The sequence below is a fragment of the Pseudophryne corroboree genome, chromosome 8, assembly GCF_028390025.1.
Source record: "Pseudophryne corroboree isolate aPseCor3 chromosome 8, aPseCor3.hap2, whole genome shotgun sequence".
NCBI classification, from domain to species: Eukaryota; Metazoa; Chordata; class Amphibia; order Anura; family Myobatrachidae; genus Pseudophryne; species Pseudophryne corroboree.
This window is the reverse complement of record NC_086451.1, coordinates 248,259,968-248,273,337: the sequence shown is the minus strand read 5'-3', so window position 1 is coordinate 248,273,337 and position 13,370 is coordinate 248,259,968. Positions and strand designations below refer to the sequence as shown.

General features: G+C 41.3%; 1 protein-coding gene across 3 annotated transcripts in view; it reads left to right on the top strand.

Annotated features, from left to right (window-relative positions):
* Window positions 1-3,935, top strand: part of ATP7A (ATPase copper transporting alpha) — a 461,725-nt gene extending 457,790 nt beyond the window's left edge. For all 3 annotated transcript variants that reach the window (XM_063937168.1, XM_063937169.1, XM_063937170.1), the window contains exon 23: window positions 2,617-3,935. In XM_063937168.1, the coding sequence (XP_063793238.1) occupies window positions 2,617-2,893 (277 nt within the window). In that variant the 3' untranslated portion in view covers window positions 2,894-3,935. The remainder of the gene's footprint in view (window positions 1-2,616) is intronic.
* The last annotated feature ends 9,435 nt before the right edge of the window (window positions 3,936-13,370 follow it).

The following is a 13,370-nucleotide window of genomic DNA, read 5'->3' as shown; positions in this document are numbered from 1 at the left end:
GGTCTCGGCATTACAGCTTTGCCGAGCAGCTACTTGGTCGGGTTCAAACACTTTTGCTAAGTTCTACAAGTTTGATACCCTGGCTGAGGAGGACCTTGTGTTTGCTCATTCGGTGCGGCAGAGTCATCCGCACTCTCCCGCCCGTTTGGGAGCTTTGGTATAATCCCCATGGTCCTTACGGAGTCCCCAGCATCCACTAGGACGTTAGAGAAAATAAGATTTTACTTACCGGTAAATCTATTTCTCGTAGTCCGTAGTGGATGCTGGGCGCCCGTCCCAAGTGCGGACTTCTTCTGCAATACTTGTATATTGTTATTGCTTAAATAAGGGTTATGTTATGGTTGCATCAGGGTTATCTGATGCTCTGTTGTTGTTTCATACTGTTAACTGGGTATGTTTATCACGAGTTATACGGTGTGGTTGGTGTGGCTGGTATGAGTCTTACCCTGGATTCCAAAATCCTTTCCTTGTACTGTCAGCTCTTCCGGACACAGTTTCCTTAACTGAGGTTTGGAGGAGGGACATAGAGGGAGGTGCCAGTGCACACCAGTATTCCTAATTCTTTCTTAAAATGCCCTGTCTCCTGCGGAGCCCGTCTATTCCCCATGGTCCTAACGGAGTCCCCAGCATCCACTACGGACTACGAGAAATAGATTTACCGGTAAGTAAAATCTTATTTTTTCATCATGGAGAAATTAGAAAATGTCTACAATTAACGTGTCATTGTTGTGCTTTAGCAAGGGGGAGAAGGGAACAATGCTGTAACGGGTCTTATTACAGTACATAACAATAAACCTTTATAGAATAATGGTTGCACTAAGACATTGAGGTTTGGCTTTTGGCTGCAGTACATCACCCAAACTTTGTGCGGCCAAGTCAGCGTAGACATGTCACTGACTTTGAATGGTTCTTGTGGTCATGAAAGACCATGGAGCATATTTAATAGGGTTCGAGTTTGATGGAGGTGCAGGATGCCAGTCGATCTCAGACAAAAAGGGGCAATCATTTACAAATCAAAACCATGCCTTGTATATGATTGGCGCTTTAACAAAAATTCAGAGATCAGATGGCATCCCGCTCCTCCGCCAAATTCCGACCTAAATTTTATCTTTAGCGATAAACTATTAATGTATACAAGGCATGGCTATTAAATAACGAGACTGTGCATGTAAAAAATAAACCATACTGTGTGAGGTAAAAGGGAGTGGAGTACATTGACAAAAACAGTTTTGCAAGCTTCACCCCTCTCGCGTAGATAATGTTCAAACAAGTTGTGTTTTTCCTGTTCATCATATAAATGCTTACTTCAAAAGTAGAGCAACGTGTTAACTTACAATTTTTAGTAAAATTTAACTAAACGACCAACACATTTTTACATACGGGTACCTGCGTTTGAGTAGCATAAAAGATTTAGTGACGGTCATGAAGATGTCGAGATGATGAAGGCCAAAGAAAAACAAACAAATGATTGAAGAAAATTGTTTGAATTAACCATCGACACAGCATCCGAATGATAGAAGAAATGGTAAACATTGACAAAGAAACTGTTAGGCAAGTTTTGCATCAAGTTCTTAACATGACAAAAATTTGTGTTAAGATTGTTTCAAGGCTTCTCACTGCCGAGTAAAAGGAAAATCGAAAGCAAATTTGTACAGACCCTTTTGGAACACATTCAAATGGATTTGCATTTTTTAGAAATGTATTGCCTTTGATGAAAATTTGGATCTTCCGGTACGATCATGAGACAAAACTCCAGTCCAAGTACTGGAAAACACTATCATCATCAAAAATGAAAAAAAGCATGCCAAAGCAATTCTAATTCAAAGGCATGTTTATTGTTTTCTTTGATATCAAGGGTGTCAGAAGGCAACACAGTGAATCAACTTTACTACAAATATCTTCTAGAAACTTTGCAGGCAAGATTCAGAAGAAGGAAATCAGGATAACGCACCATACCACACAGTTTCTGTGAAGCAGTTTTGGCCAAGAAACGGATTGCAGTGCTAGAACACCCTCCATACTCACCAGACCTGGTACCATGTGACTTATTTATTTTCCTTGAAGTCAAATCTGAAGTCAAGGGAACCCGTTTTGCAATAGTTACTGAGATAAAGAAAACAACAGAGCTGTTGAGACAGCTGACAGATAATGAAGTGTGTGGATGGAGAAGGAGCGTACATACAAGGGGAATGTAGTTAAAATGTACTTAATATAATTAAATGTAAATTATAGCATCAGTCTCGTTATTTAATAGCTACACTTTGTACTATAAAGTTGTTTTAGACATAATACTGCCTTCATGATTTCCTTCAGTGTTTAGATGGGACATATATTTTATGCAGCTACTGCTTACACCAGGCTTTCCCAACCACGGTCCTCAAGGCACACTAACAGTGCAGGTTTTAGTGATATCCAGGCTTCAGCACAGGTGACTTAATTAGTAGCTCAGGTATTTTGATTTAACCATCTGTGCTGCAGCCTGGATATCAGTAAAACCTGCACTGTTGGTGTGCCTTGAGGACCGTGGTTGGGAATGCCTGGCTTACACCATTAGGAGAACCAAGCAGCTTATTAAATGATCACTCAGTTTAATGGAAATTAATTCTGTCTCTGCAGGTACCGAAAGCCAAGTCGTGAGCAACTGGAGCTTCAAGCTCAGGGTCAAATGAGGCAGAAATCCCCTTCAGAAATTAGCGTCCACATTGGAATCTCTGAAAACCGGAGAAGTTCTCCAAAGCTCAACATTTTGGATCGGTTTGTGAACTACAGCCGAGCCTCCCTCAATTCCTTCCTGTCTGACAAACATTCCCAGCACAGCATGCCCTTGAATGATCCAGACAAGCATACACTACTCATGGAAGACCTAAGAGGCGAGGAAGACACCTTTCTATGATCGGAATTGCGTTATGGTCTAGTTTGCTCTCTCAATTATGAAAATCTCTGTGAATTGTAAAGAAAATATACCTAAGAGTCAGTATGGACAGCACCAATGGAAACATACCAATGAGCCTTTTGTAGCCAACTTACATTGCAGTGACATCTTCAAGCACTGAAAAAGTTAGCAAGGACATCTAAGCCATTCACTTGTAAGCTAATGTGCCTTATGCATTTACACAGTTCTTCATTATGAGGCCTGCATACACAGGAATGAAGTGACTCATGTTACACTGATTACTATTATTATTTTTATTATGACTTGTGGACAATTTAGTTGCTCTTTACCTTCTCTCATGAAATGAGGGAGGCGTATTCTTCCCCTGTTTATCCATCTCATTATTAATTCCCACATCCCTGCAATGCCAATGTTTCTATCAGGTATGTCAAATCCATGATGGAAATGGGTGTGTATTGCGTGATCGGCGGTCAACATACCGACGCCAGCATCCCAGCAGTGGAATGACAACGGGGGGGCGTGCGCAACAAGCCCCTTGCGTGCTCAGTGGCGACCTGCAGTCGCCACGGGTTCTATTTCCACTTTATGGGTGTCGTGGACACCCACTAGTGGGAATAGTCCGTGTTGGTCGGCATGCCGACCATGGGGATTGTGAGGATGCGGGAAGACAATGTGAGACCGCCGTTCACATAACTACATCCCGATGGAAATATATGCTGTCACATTCAACACTTTTCACATTTCACAAAATAAATTAAGATTATGTTTCTTGCTTTACCTTGCCCCCCATGAAGAGAGGGCTTTGCTGTGTTACTGCCAGTAACCTTAGTTACAGCACATTATCTACCTGCCATTGCACTCATATTTCTCTGTGAAATCCATAGGAATTCTGTTCTATATTTTCTACTGGATTATCACAACATGAAGTACCCTATGACTTGCTTGGGTCCTGTCCCTGCCTAAGAGGCACTGTCAGGATCTAAAACAACTAAATTTTTGAATAGCAGTGTGGGTCAAATTATGATAAAATAATGTTCATGTCCAGGGAAAGTGTTTTGTTTTTATTTATTGCAAGTATTTATGGGTCATTTTTATATTACGATGCTGTTCTGTCATGTATATAAGATTTTTCTGCATTGTCACCATCGGCTGTGACTTCTACCCTCATAAATATATACATCTCTATTAATTAAATAATTAAATATAAGGTGCAATTCCTGCCATCAATCGCAAATATTATATATTAGTTTAACTAAATGAGCACTCTCTGTGGTCTCCCAATACAGCTCTATGATAATGTAGAATAATAGCATTAATGTATGTCAGTATGTAATGTTTATGTATTTAATTCTATAATATATGCACAATATATATATATATATATATATATATATATATACTATATATATATATATATATATATATATATATATACTAGGTGATTCATCGCGCCCTACGGGCGCTCTTCACACCGTCGTAAGGGGCTACACCCCCTTAACCCTTGCATGCCCTTGCGGTGTGCAATATTTTTATATGGAGTATTACCTCCAATCATAATTGTGTGAGTGGTTAATTATTGCACGGACAAAGGGCGTGCAATGGTTAAGGGGTCGTAGGCCTTTGCAACAGCGTGAAAAGCGCACGCAGGGCCTGATGAATCACCTAGTAGGTGCTGTGGTTGGGGGAGTGGCGGGTGCGGGGATACATGGATCCTAGGGATACCCTCCAACTGTGCCTTTTTGGCAGGTACAGTACCTTTTTTTAATGATCTGTACCGATTTTTGGCTCTCCAAACTTCCATTGAAAGAATAGGAAAAGGGGCGTGGCCACACCGCTTTACCCGTGGTTACGCCCCCTTTTCGAATTTGAAGCAATTTTTATGTCTAAATTGTTGGAGGGCATGTTGCTGCAGATGCAGTGGGCCTTTTTTGGGGTGGGCCTGGAACTGCAGCTCCATCAGCCCCATCGTTAATCCTTCTCTGGGAACACACAGCAGCCAAAGGACAGTGCCTCCCATTAGATGTAACCTGTGTGGAAGGGCGTTTCTCGCCCAATCAGCTGTGGACTGGGTGTGATTACTCGCTGCTAACCCAATGAGAGCTCCTAGTCACGCCCAGCGTTATACACACAGGCACAGAGTCACAGATCTGGTCTATTATATAGGAGATATATATATATATATATGTGTACCAGGGAAGCTATCAGCGCCACAGATGCAGTATTCAAAATATCGACACTAGTAGTGGAACCCCCACATTGAGATCATTAAAAAATATGAATATATATTAAAAGATATCTGCCTATTAGACACTCCCCTCTAGATTTGGGGCGTCAGCCTGTTACCTCAAATAGAATTAGGCACTGGTATAGGTGCCTGTGGTAAACACTTGTGAACAAAGGATGAGGTAGTAAAGGCGACCGCTGGTGTCAATCAGATGCTGAGGATAGGCAGTTGTAATAAAATTTAAAATTTATTTAAACTGTGGTGCACTAAAACAAAAATAGAGTAAAAAGGTGGAATTTTGTACAGTAAAAATAATAAGCACAGGGAGGTAAATACAAATGCTTAAAAAATTACAATTGACATAAAAATTGGTACACGGGACATAAAAATACATCGGATTAAAAAAGTCAAAAAACAAAAAATATAAAGTTCAAAAGAAAGGAGTAAGATAGCTTAACTTAGTAGTTGAGGTATAGATCAAAGCAGCACCCAACGCGTTTCGTCCTGTCTGGACTTGATGAAGTCCAGACAGGACGAAACGCGTTGGGTGCTGCTTTGATCTATACCTCAACTACTAAGTTAAGCTATCTTACTCCTTTCTTTTGAACTTTATATTTTTTGTTTTTTGACTTTTTTAATCCGATGTATTTTTATGTCCCATGTACCAATTTTTATGTCAATTGTAATTTTTTAAGCATTTGTATTTACCTCCCTGTGCTTATTATTTTTACTGTACAAAATTCCACCTTTTTACTCTATTTTTGTTTTAGTGCACCACAGTTTAAATAAATTTTAAATGTTATTACAACTGCCTATCCTCAGCATCTGATTGACACCAGCGGTCGCCTTTACTACCTCATCCTTTGTTCACAAATATATATATATATATATGCTTTATTTCTTTTAAATCCTGAAAACTTTTAATTTTTATATACTGAGTTTAAGAACATATCTGAAATTATTTTACATTTGTTTTGATCATGCTAAATTACCTCCTCCCCAGTCATTTGGCGGGAATGGAATAAAGATGGAAATGGCTCTATTTACATTGGTGATTATCATGTTGGCATCTCTTGTACTGCTGTGCAGTATATTCATGGATGAGCTACACATGCATCATAAGTAGTAGAACTACAGACTTCCTGTTGGACAACCTTGCTATAGATCAGGGGTGGGGAACCTACGGCCCTCCAGCTGTTGTTGAACTACAGATCCCAGCATGCCCTGCAACAGTTTTAGCATAGCCAAATAGCAAAACTGTAGTAGGGCATGCTATTATGTGTAGTTCAAGAACAGCTGGAGGGCCAAAGGTTCCCCACCCCTGCTATAGATGAAGCCAGAGGCATTAGGTGTACACACCTTTAAATTTTTATTGCTACTGATTTAATAGCATTAATAGATTTAAATGACTGATCAGGAAGAGTTGAAATTGCATATCTTATTGAAATGAGCAATCTAACTTGCCTGATATAGCATCCTGCTACTCTTGATAAGGTAACTGCTTGTGGTTATACCTAAGCACACACCTGTTCTCGCTGGCAGGAAGCACCTGTACCTGTTCCCGTTGGCAGGATGGCCACTCACCATTTCAGTTGCACTTACATCTGTTCCCACGGGTTCAGTATGGTATGCTGGTGGTCAGGCTCCCGGCGACCAGCATACCGGCGCCGGGAGCCCGACCGCCGGCTTATCGACAGTGTGGCGAGCGCAAATGAGCCCTTGCGGGCTTGCTGCGCGTGCCACGCTATTTTATTCTCCCTCCAGGGGGGTCGTGGACATCCACGAGGGAGAATAAGTGTCGGTATGCAGACTGACGGAATTCCGGCGCCGGTATACTGTGCGCCGGGATCCCGTCAGTCGACATACTGAAGACCACCCGTTCCCACTGACAGGCTGCACATTTGCTGTACTAATGGCATGCTGGCTTGAGTGCCTAGATCAGCATTTAATGCTAGCCTCTCGCACAGCTATTTTGTCTGACGATTTTAGTAACTATGGACCAAATTGTCCTGAAATCAATTCATGTGGAATAAAACTACATTTTCATTGGGAAAGATGTTACATTCTGTTGGCTCACTACACCATAAACTAACAAGTGTGATCATTGTTCGGAAAGGAAAATCCTGCTACTAGCTATCCCCTCGATTTTGGTATGTTCATTTATTAACGGAATCTGTGACAATATGGCCATTTACTATGTGGCCAAATCAGCTATATCAGGTTGTTTGATCTCAATGTGTGAGGTCAGACTTCAGCATGGAATTGTATCTGCTCTGAATAAAGACTACAAGTCTGGCCTACAGTATTTGATTACTTAATGCTTTGTAGCTTGTAGTCAGCCCTGATCTGTTGCCGTAGATTCACATTAGAGACCACAAATTTCACAATAATTTTCTTACTAAATGTTCTTGATAGGTAAAAATGGGGGAAACCTTTTAAGGTGCTCCTCTGCAATTCCTTCATCAGATAGAGTTGTCACACTTCATCATCAAACTTTGGGTTAAGCTGCATATTGGATAATTGCTGTGTAAGAAGACTTACTAGTCATTCATCACCACATTCTAGATTAAGACGTTTTCTACAATATTCAATAGGTTTAGTATACCCAAGCTATACTAATTATTCAAGAACAATTTATATTTTATAGTCTTTATTGTTAGATCAGGAAAAACGAAGGGTGGTGGCATCTGCTTCTACATCAATGACAGATGGTGCGCCAATGTCACGATCCTAGGCAAATTATGTAGCCCTCACCTGGAGATGCTAAGTATCAACTGCAACCACTTCTATTCCCCCCAGGAATTTGCCTCAATTGTCCTTGTGGGAGTGTACACCCCCCTCGCTGGGGGACTTCAACAGAGCTAACCTGTGCAAGGAGATACCTAAGTACAAACAGCAAGTCGTGTCCCACTAGGGAAGGGTGCACCCTTGACCACTGCTACACTACCCTCAAGTTTGCCTTCCGGTCTATGCCGCGTGCTGTACTTGGCCTATCTGACCACTGCCCCGTCCACCTACTCCCTACCTATACACAGAAGCTGAGAGCGGTTAAGGCTGTCATCAAGACTGTTAAGAAATGGACCAACGACGCTAAGCTAAAGCTCCAGGCCTGCTTCAACTGCACGGAATGGGGGGTCTTCGAAGCCTCGGCAACCGATTTGACAGACACTGTCACATCCTACATCAGCTAGTGTGAGGACATGTGTGTACCTACCAAGACTTACCGCATTTACAACAACAAGCCCTTGTTCAACGTCCAGCTGAAGCAATTTCATCATGCCAAAGAGGAGGCCTATAGCAACGGTGACAGAGCACTATACAACCGAACTTGGAACTCTCTTCAGACTAAAGAAATCAGGCTAGCAAAAAAGCGGTTCTCGGACAAGCTGACAAACGATCTCTCCACCAATAACCCCGTATCTGTATGAAAAGGAATGCAATCCATAACCAACTATAAGAAAACATTGAAGTCCACCACCATGCACCAAGACCTAGCAGACGAGCTGAACCACTTTTATTGCAGGTTCGCAAAAGAAGTGCCCTGCGACCCAAACAATCACCTCTACGATGCCCCGAACACGAGCGGCCAACTCCAGGCACTGCAAGTCGCCCAAGAAGAGGTGAAGGCACTGTTCAAAAGGGCCAAACCCAGGAAAGCTCCGGGTCCTGATGGAGTGTCACTATCTGCCCTGAGAGCATGTGCAGGTCAGCTCGCCCCCATATTCACCAAGATCTTCAACAAATCGATGGAGCTACAGAAAGTCCCTTCCTGCCTCAAAAGGTTCACTATCGTCCCGGTCCACAAGAAACCCTCTATCACGAACGTGAACGACTACTGGCCGATAGCACTGATGTCTGTGGTCATGAAATGTTCGAGCGTCTGGTTTTGAATCACCTGAAACCTCACTGGACCCCCTACAGTTCGCCTGTCGATCGAGGATGCAGTCAACCTGGGCCTGCACTACATTCTACAGCACCTAGATATTCCCGGTACCTACGCGTGGGTCCTGTTTGTCAATTGCTACCTGTTCCTGGATAGTAGACTTCCTGACAGATAGGACACAGATGGTGAAAGCGGGGTACTTCACCTCTCAAGCGCAGTCCATTGGGTACAGGGGCTCCTCAGGGCTGTGTCCTCTCACCCCTGCTCTTCTCCCTGTACACAAATGACTGCACCTTAAAGGCGCAATCAGTAAAGATCCTCAAATTTGCCAACGATACCACCGTTATTGGCCTCATCAAGGACGGGGATGAATCGTCCTAATGCGGGAAGTAGACCGGTTGGCCGAGTGGTGTAGCCACAACAACCTTGAGCTCAACCCTCTCAAAACTGTCAAGATGATAGTGGACTTCAGGAAGAAGTCAGCTAGTGCACCTCCGCTAACGATTGCTGACAGTGTAGTATCACTAGTGGACTCCTCCAAGTTCCTAGGGACCACAATCTCCCGGGACCTTAAATGGGGCACCAACGCTGACGCCACTGTCAGGAAAGCACAGCAGAGGTTGTTCTTCCTCAGGCAACTAAGGAAGTTCAACATCCCACAGAAGCTTCCTTCAGGAAACTTGCTTCCTTCAGGCAGGCGTTACAGGGCCGTCCCCGCCGGGTCCACCAGAAGCCTCAAAAGTTTCTTTCCCCAAGTGGTCCGCCTGCTGAACTCCTGAACATTGACTGACTAGACGTACATGTAACTCACTTGTGTCCCTACGGTATACCTATCTGTTTGACTTTAATTGCCCCCACCCCCCGCTTATCTGTTACCTACTTGGCTGTTTAATTGCAAACCGAAGTCACATTTTTAGTACACGCAAGTATACCTGGCCAATAAAGCTGATTCTGATCAACAATATGAAGAAATAAAGTAAATGGCATACTGCACAATGCTCCTAACTGCCATGTTACAGACTGTTTGAAAAATGACAGTTCGGAACTGGTTGGTTGGTGCTTCATCTCACTCCACTCCGCTTTATATATCTCCAGATTTAGTACAGTGGTTCTCAAACTCTGTCCTCAGGACCCCAAACAATTCATGTTTTCCAGGTCACCTGTGGATATTAAAAATGTGAGAAGAGTTGTGTGTCTGCACACTTATATATCTTTCAATAACAGAAAAAGTTATTCCCCAAAATTAAAAAAAAGTCTATCTATATGAATAATATAACTGGGGGTGCTGCCGCATTACTGAAAGGTCAAGTAATTAAACAAAAAAAGAAGAAAGTACTGTAGTATTAGGCGCACTATTGAAATATATTGAAAACAACTTTTAATGTACTATTAATGATAAGAACTTGTGATTTTTGAGCACAATATATGTGAACACAACAGTGAAAAATTATAGGTTTAAAATCACTTACAATGACATACAAATGTGATTTAGAAAGTGAAAAAGATTAAAAAGGAGAAAAAGCTATGGGGGTCATTCAGACCTGCTCGCACGCTAGCTTTTTGTGCAGCGCTGTGATCAGTTCAGAACTGCGTATGCACCGCCATGCGCAGGCGCGTTGCCCCCTTTGATGGGGATCACTGGACAGTGACGGGATGAATGAAGAAAGCGATCGTAAGAAGATTGACAGGAAGAGGCCGTTTGTGGGTGGCAAATGACTGTTTCCAGGAAGTGTCCGGGAAAACGCAGGCGTGTCCACCCATTTGGAAGGAGGGTTTCTGACGTCAGCTCTGGCCCCGATCTTCACAGTGGCTGAGTAAGTCCTGGGCTGTGCAGAGACTGCACAAACTTTTATTTGTGCAGCTCTCTGCACATCCGATCGCACCCCTGCACAGCGAATACCCACTCTAGGCGGTGACGGCCTGGTCGCAGCAGTGCTAAAATCACCTGCTTACGACCAGGTCGGTATGACCTCCTATGTCCACTGATAACTTCTGTCTATCTGTACCAATTCACATGGTAGCCAGTATTACTGTATCAGTCTACTTATGGATATAATTGAGTGTGACACTGATAATCTATTACAGGTAAGTATATTCAATTCAGTTCAAAGTTCAATACTCAATATATCACAGATAAGTATACACAATGCAATCCCAAGTTCAATACTCTGGGTGTTAACACAGGTAAATATTTAATTAATTGTGGGTAAGTATATGTCACATGATTCAAGGTTTAACTGCTGCTCTACTAATAATGTGTACAAATATATTATCTATAATAGTACTGATAAGTATTTTAATTTGTTACAAATGGGTGTAGACGGTGCATTTCAAGGCTCCATACTCTAGATATAACCCTGGCAGGGGTTTGAATTTATTATGAATAAATATGACAGTAAGGCTCAGAATTCAATATTCAGACACAGTGTTGATGCCTATAAGTACTCCTGTTTTCCGAGCTATATTGCTCTCATAGGGTCCTTGTACAGTAAATTTCATTCAATTTTATAGATCTGAAATTTCATCAGTATAACTGTAATTGTAATAAAGACTTCTACAATAAACTCCTTGTGTGTGTTGTTTTTGCCCTTTGCAGCTTCTACTCATTTTCTAAACATAGTATTAGTTTGTTTCGGCTATGTTCATCAGTATAATTATACATGTAATGAGGACTTCCAAAATAAACTCCTTATGTGTTATTGCCTTTTGCAGCTTCTAATCATTTTTGAAACATAGTTTTAATTTGTTTCAGCTATGTATTGGTATGCAGAGCTAAGCACAGTGTAAATGTTACATTTGTTGCCATAATAGAATTCTGTGGCTTATTACAATAAGTTGACTAATGGTAATATATTACTAATAAACTATTTAGTCTTTATTATTTAGATTTGAACAGTCAGCTCTAAATGGCACTTGAATGTTCATTAGACACTCTTGATATAGGTTTCATAGTTCTACACTAACACTAGTATAAAACATTTTAATTTAAATTGTATTTTCCTACTGTGTGACGCCTGTGTACAGACATTTAACTCCTAAATAGGGCAATTTTGAACTTAATTGAATATACTTACCTGTAATAGATTATCAGTGTCACACTCAATTATATCCATAAGTAGATTGATACAGTAATACTGGCTACCAGGTCAATTGGATAAGATAGACAGAAATTATCAGTGGACATAGCTTTTTTTCTTTTTCATTTTTTCTCTTTCTAAATCACACATTTGTATCTCATTGTAAGTTTGATTTTAACCTCTAATTTTTCACTGTTGTGTTCACATATATTGTGAACAAAAATCACACAAATAGTACATTAAAAGTTAAGTTTTCAATATATTTCAAGTGTTCCCAATACTACAGTACTTTCTTCTTTTTTTGTTTAATTGATACTAAAAATGTGATAGTTGGTCATACACCTGTGCCTAGCTAGGTGACCTGGAAAATGTGAACTGTTTGGGGTCCTGAGGACCGAGTTTGAGAGCCACTGGCTTGGTAAATTGACTTCCATGTTGCAATGCACCCCTTGTCCAGATGCACACATTTTCTTGCATGCATGGTAAATACTGGCTGCTTTTGCATGTAGCCTACAAATGCTGGACAGCTTTATTTTGACATTGAAATTTAGATTTCAGTTTCGACATGCCCATCTCACATCTAAATCTCTCTACACATTTTATATCTCCCCCACCTGCAGTGCAACATGGTTTTACCAAGTTGCAATTACTTGCTCTTTCTTTAGCTGGATGATGTGTATCCAGCACAGCGGCAGCTGACCCACTTGCTGGGGGGGAGGGGTGGGCATGCTGCATTCGGCAGCATGGCCCTTTTCGGTGATGTTGCCAGATTGAGCTGCTTGCAGGTCTGACGGCAATGTTGCTGACAAATCGCGGGACTGTGCATCGTCAGCGACATAGCGGGTACACTATGAACGATTTCAACAATTTTTGGTTTTGATCCAGCAGAATCAGGCAAATTATTTTTAAAAATAATCTGTGTGCCCAGCTTTACTTTATTCCCAACTCAGAACAGGCCCAAAGTTCACAAGTGCATAAAAGTTATGTGGCAGGCTCTATGGGCAATAGAATGATTACTTTTGGAAACATTATGTAACATTTGTAATGCATTTACCAATATTTATAAGAATTGTTTTTTGTAAATAAGTTTAAATAGTTTGTTTGCGCTATTATACTAATAGGGCCGGTCAAAAAATTAAATCTAAGTTCACTTGGTAAAATAATTGAAACCCTCATTGGTGTTTTACATGTGTGTAAATACTGTGTGATTTGAGTGCTTTTCTTTTAAATTAATTTTGAAAATGTACTGAAGTCAATTCTCATGCTGAGAACTTGTGTTCTACTGTATGTGTT